This window comes from Terrapene carolina, unplaced genomic scaffold (genome assembly GCF_002925995.2).
Source record: "Terrapene carolina triunguis isolate 2854851 unplaced genomic scaffold, T_m_triunguis-2.0 Scaffold34933, whole genome shotgun sequence".
In the NCBI taxonomy this organism is placed as follows: domain Eukaryota; kingdom Metazoa; phylum Chordata; order Testudines; family Emydidae; genus Terrapene; species Terrapene triunguis.
This window is the reverse complement of record NW_020699284.1, coordinates 9,612-15,709: the sequence shown is the minus strand read 5'-3', so window position 1 is coordinate 15,709 and position 6,098 is coordinate 9,612. Positions and strand designations below refer to the sequence as shown.

The 6,098-nt window shown below is 59.6% G+C and overlaps 1 protein-coding gene across 1 annotated transcript; it reads left to right on the top strand.

Moving 5' to 3' along the window:
* Positions 1-323: 323 nt before the first annotated feature.
* LOC112119454 (antigen-presenting glycoprotein CD1d2-like) lies at positions 324-1,281 on the top strand (the record flags this gene model as incomplete). The annotated part of the gene is made up of 3 exons (XM_026646333.1): positions 324-620; positions 1,026-1,125; positions 1,202-1,281. Coding segments are annotated over 3 exons (437 nt in total), but the record flags the coding sequence as incomplete, so codon positions are not given.
* Positions 1,282-6,098: the final 4,817 nt, after the last annotated feature.

Genomic DNA, 6,098 nt, shown 5'->3' with positions numbered 1-6,098 from the left:
ATCTGGTACTGAGATGCAGCCACCTCTGGGGCGGGGCACAGGGGCTGTTTATCCAGGGCCCCCTTGCCTGGTGTACAAATGCAGCTATATCTGGGGTGCAGCACAGTAGCTATTTCATAGCTGCGCTGCACAGCAGTTTAAAACAGGAAGTGAAGGGGGTTCTGTCACCAGTGGTAACTGCAGGGGGCAGAATTGGGGTCTGGCCAGGACAGCGGGGCCAACGCCTGACCCCGGGGAATGGAGCTGGGCTTGGCTAGTGAATCCCTGAGGCTCAGACTGAATCGTCCCCTCTCCCCTGCCCTGTCTCTCTCCTCCTGTCTCAGAGCGGCCGGTCGCCGTGGTGTTTGCCCGAGCGCCTCCCCCAGCCGGGACCCCCGCGCCGGTACTGCTGGTTTGCCGGGTCACCGGTTTCTACCCCCGGCCCGTCCGCGTGGCCTGGCTGCAGGATGGGGAGGAGGTGGGGCCGGGCGGGCGGCTGAACTCCAGCGGGATCCTGCCCAACGCGGACCTGACCTACCAGCTGCGCAGCTCACTGGCCGTGGGGCCGGGCGCCGGGCACAGCTACGCCTGCCGGGTGCAGCACAGCAGCCTGGGGGGCCGAAGCCTGCTGATCCCCTGGGGTAGGTGCACGTCCCCGGGGGAGGGGGGGGCGGTTGTGGTCTCTGGGGGCTTTTCCTGCACGTCCTGAGTGGGACGGGGGTGGGTCCAGGCAGCGGGATTGGGGCGGAGGGAGGCAGAGGGGGTGGGTGGGGGTGTGGAGATGGATCGGGGGGAGCAGGATGGAGGAGCTGAGGGGAACGGGACAAGACTGGGATGGGGGGGGCAGGACTAGAGTGGGGGGAAGCTGAGGGGGTGGGAAGGTGGGGGGAGAAGGGGTGGAACTGTGGGGGAGACTGATGGAACAGGGTGGGGGGCTGAGGGCAGTGGGTTGGGGTGGGAGGTGCAGGGGGGACTGTGGGGGAGGCAGAGGGAACAGGGCCCACACTCCTGTCCCCGTTCCCAGCACGGCACCCCCTGTTTTACAGAGCAGAGCAGGCCCTGGGGCCCCGGCCTGGTCGTGGGCATCACCCTGGGGGTTGTGGCCGTAGTCGCCGTGGCCGTGGTGCTCTGGCGGAGCAGACGCAGGTGAGTCCTCCCCTCTCGGGGGTGGGAGTGGGGCCATTGCACCCCCTAACTCATCCCCTCTGCTCTCTCCTTCCAGGGGCTACCAGGACGTTAGATCAGGGGAGTCCAGTCCCTGAGGGGGCGACACCGGCCCCAGTGTGGGGATCGGCCCCTCTCCTGGGGACATGGAACTCAGGGCTGGGTGTGTGCCCAGCTCCACAGCTGAGGGCCCCGAAGGCAGGACTGGATCGGGGCCCTGGGAGATCGGGGTGGGGGATGGGATTCTCCTCCCTCTGGGACGTTGGGGGCACGTTGGACACTTGGGGACGCTGTGGGATCGCGGCAATCCAGGATCCGCAGGGAGCCGGCGCTGGCCTGTGCCGTTCAATAAACCCTTCAGGGAGGGGCTGCCCAGCGGGCCCCACCGGGGGCCGTAGGAGCCAGGCCTGGGTGCAGGGGTCAGGCCGAGCTACATACACAAAGGCAATGGGCGCGGGTGGGGGCGTGGGACCCAGGAGGGTCCTGGCAGGGTGTCCAGGCTGAGCTGGGGTGCCCGGGTAGCAAGCGGGTTGCCCGTGGGACATAGGCCCAGCTACCCACACGGAGCCCTGATAACACTACGGCCTGCGGGACGCCGCTCCAAGCCACTGGCTGGGCTGGGCTGAGAGCTCCTGGGGGCAGGGCCCCCCCAGAGCTGGGTGTGAGGGACCCGGGCTCCCGGGGTAGGTTCTGTCTTTTTGTTCTGCGTCTCTGCAGCACCGAGCACAAGGAGGTCCTGGGCACGACCGGGCTCCTCGGCCCTGCGGTAATACAGCAACAATAATAGTCCTGGCTGGGGAGGGGAAGTGGGTTCGAGTGGGGGGATGGGCTATTCAGGACTCCTGGGTTCTATCCCAGCTCTGGGACCGGGCTGGGGTCCAGTGGGTTAGAGCAGGGGGGCTGGGAGCTAGGACTCCTGGGTTCTGTTCCCAGTGTAGGAGGGGAGTGGGATCTGGCCAGTTAGAGCAGCGGTGAGTGCGCTGACCAGCTGTAATGATGCTGGTTCTGGCGGGACACAACGGAGAGTGCCAATTCAGGACAAAATTGCTTAAAACAGGGCAGTTACAGCCCAAGGCTGGGGTTTCTATGCACAGCAAGGTAAACCAAACCAGCCAGACAGAGAGGACTTTGGTTTTACCCCACTGGCTAACCACAAGTCACACAAGCAATTCTCTCAGACACTCCAGTTTCCCAGTATTACCACCAGTGCCACTCGTTATGGGGACAAATGGTTATGAAAACCAAGACCCCAGTAAAAGCAAAAAGGTTCTCTCGATCCCAAAGGACCAAGCCCCAGACCCAGGTCAATATACAAATCAGATCTTACCCACAAATCACGCTGTTGCCAATCCTTTAGAATCTAAAATCTAAAGGTTTATTCATAAAGGGAAAAAGATAGAGATGAGAGTTAGAATTGGTTAAATGGAATCAATGACATCCAGTAATGGCCAAGTTCTTGGTTCAGGCTTGTAGCAATGATGGAATAAACTGCAGGTTCAAATCAAGTCTCTGGAACATTCCCAGCTGGGATGGGTCATCAGTCCTTTGAGTAGAGCTTCTGTTTGTAGCAAAGTCCCTTCAGAGGTAAGAAGCAGGATTGAAGACAAGATGGAGATGAGGCATCCGCCTTTTATAGTCTCTTCCAGGTGTAAGAACACCTCTTTGTTCTTACTGTGGAAAATTACAGCAAAATGGAGTCTGGAGTCACATGGGCCAGTCCCTGCATTCTTTGCTGAGTCACAAGGTGTATCTGCCTTCTCTCAATGGGTCAGTTGTAGTTGATGGTCCTTAATGGGCCATCAAGCAGGCTAGGCCGAGCTGACACCAGCTTGTCTGGGGTCTTCCCCAGAAGCATAGCACAAGTTTGAAATACAGACAGGATAGAGCCAATATTCATAACTTCAACTACAAAAATGATACACACATACAGACGGCATAATCACAACCAGCAAACCATAACCTTGTCTTAGACACCTTATTTGACTCCCTTTATACAAGATTTGGTGCCACTACAGGGCCTTGGTTGCAACCATGTTCTATATGGTCCCAGTTCAAGTCAATAACGTGACACCAGCCTGTTACCAGGTAGAACAGCAGCCCAGAGAGGGACAAATTCCCATCCAGACACCCGCTGCCGTGGGCTGTGTCTGCATGGCAGGGCCCGAGCGGTGCGGCTCTACCGCCAGTCCAGTGTGGACGCAGCGCTGCCAGGAGGGGTCTATCCCCAATGTGGGGACAGCACCTCCCCACACAGCACTCGCCTGGTCCACACATGCCCGGTTCTGCAGAACGGCTGTGTGCACATGGGGGGTGCCATAAACATACAGCTAAGGGGAGCATAAAATCCCTCTTGGGCAGCTGTACTGAATCCTTACCTGTAAGGGGTTAAGAAGCTAAAATAACCTGGTTGGCACCTGACCAAAAGGACCAATAAGGAAAGAAGATACTTTCAAATCTGGGCAGGGAGGTTTTCTTTGTTCCCTGTCCGATGGAGGGAGAGACCAGGCAGGGACATCGCCTGAAAACATACCTGAAATGATTCATCTAAGATTACAAAACTTGTAAGTAAGGGCAAGGAAATGCGTTAGGTTATCTTTTGTTTTAGCTTGTGAATTTTCCCTATGCTAAGAGGTAATTTTATTCCTGTTTTTTGTAACTGTGAAGCTGAGCCCAGAGGGGAGTCCTCTGTGTTTTAAATCTTTTTATTACCCTGTAAAGTTACTTTCCATCCTGATTTTGCAGGTGTGATTCTTTTACTTTTTCTTTAAATAAAGTTCTTCTTTTAAGAACCTGATTGATTTTAGTGTCCTAAAGATAAAGGGTCTGGTTTGTACTGACATTAAAGGCAATTGGTTGGTATATTATTCTCAAGCCTCCCCAGGAAAGGGGATGAAGGGACTTGGGGGGATATTTTGGGGGGATAGGGCTCCAAGTGACCCTTTCCTAAATTTTTGTGTAAATCACTTGGTGGTGGCAGCAATACCGTCCAAGGACAAGGGAAGAAATTTGTGCCTTGGGGAAGTTTTTAACCTAAGCTGGTAGAATATAAGCTTAGGGGGTCTTTCATGCGAGTCCCCAAATCTGTACCCCAGAGTTCAGAGTGGGGAGGGAACCCTGACAGGGGGCTTGGCAACACAGCTTTGTACTGAGGTGTGGGGTCACACCCCTGACCCCCAGAGCTCTGTGCTCTGCGGGGATAAGCATTAAGTGTAGACCAGGCCACAGGCAGGGTTCAGGGGGACCATCCATGGGGGACTGGGACGTGGGGCCGTTACTCGCCAGGGGGCTCCAGCTCTGATGCAGCCCCAGGGCAGGGGAGGGGCTGGCTGAGGGAGGTGGGCAATGGGACACGGGGCCTTTACCCTCCTGCAGTGCCAGCTCTGCTCTGATGTTAGTGACCAGAATTCCTCCCCACGGGGTCTGCTCTGTGCCCCTTTGTGGAGCATTGGTCCATGTCCCCCGCCGAGACCCGGCCTCCCCCAATGGCACCACCTGCCCCGCTCCCTCTAACGCGCTGGATGGTCACACTGCGCCTGTCAGGATGGGATGGGAGCAGGAGGGTGGGACGGGGTGGGAATTGTCTGTAATACCGCGTGTGCCTCAGTTTCCCCTATATGCTGCATTGTTCGCTAGGTGGGGGGGAAATGGCCGTTTACTCTTGGCAGAGGCCCAGCGGCCCACAGCGTGTGGACTTCCTGCCTCTCAGCCAGGGAGCTGCGCCCCATTCCCCTGGCCACGAACACGAACTGAGGAGGGGCCGGGTGGGGCTGAGCTCACCCGGGAACTAGAGACAAAGGGGGGACAGGGGACAAAGGGGCCCAGAGCGGGAGCCAAGGGGTCCACACGGCTTGGCTGGGGCTGCGAGACCCCCAAAGGAACTCTGCTGTACCCCATTTCTCTGGGCTGGCCCAAGGGCTTCCTATGCCGTGTGCCAATCGCCTCATGAACCCGCCCGCTGTGACAGGCTGCCTGAGTCCCTGCCCACGCTGGGGGGGCATCACCCCCTTTGGGGTACACGTCTCTGGGAGGTGCCCAGCCCGGGGGGACTCGCTGCCGGACGCTCACAGTGTGGGGCAGGGGTGCTAACGGCTCCCAGGTTTGACCCAAGGGCAGGGAAGCCATGTGGCTCCCCCTGAAGGCAGAGTGGGATCCGGGGGGCAGACACTCCAAACGGGTCCTCCCAGACCCAGGGCCAAGGCTGGGCCAAGGCACCAAACCGGGGGAGCCGGGACAGGGCCGTTTGTGGGGTTGGGCCTCAGAACTTCTGCCAGCCCCGAACCTTCCCCTGGGACCCACCCGACCAACCCCCCAGACACACGTCCTCCCCCACCCCCAGCACAAAGGGGTTTGGGCCCCAGGCTCTTGGCTGTGTCCCCTGCTCTGCCGGCATCTGCACTGGGGGGTAGCGCTGCCCCCGGATGGCCATGGGGCCATTGCAGGTGCCGGGCGAGCCCTGCAGCCTGACCCCAGGCCCTTCCTCCGTGCCCTAGGTGGGAGAAGTGCTTGGAGCTGGACAGCCCAAGCAGGGTGACAGTTGGCCCCTCCCCCGACCCCTCGCTCAGGTGACAGTTGGCCCCTCCCCCAACCCCCTCGCTCAGGTGACAGTTGCCCCCCCAACCCCCTCTCTCAGGAGACAGTTGGCCCCTCCCCCAACCCCCTCGCTCAGGTAACAGTTGGCCCCTCCCCTGTCATGCTCTCAGTGGCCGTTGACGCCTCGCGCCATCACCCCGCCCGTTTCCCGCCTCTTTTCCTCGCTCCCGCGTGCAGCCCCAGCTGACTCTGCCCGGCAACTAGTGACGCTGACCCGCGGCCATGTCGTAATCCCGAAGCTGGGAGCTCTTACCGGAGCGTGGGCTCCTGTCTCCCCCTGGTGGACAGCCCAGGCCGGCAGGAGAGCCGCTGCTGGTAGGACCCAGCGCCCCTCGGATCCCCGCCCGCCGGGCCGGGGTCAGCGG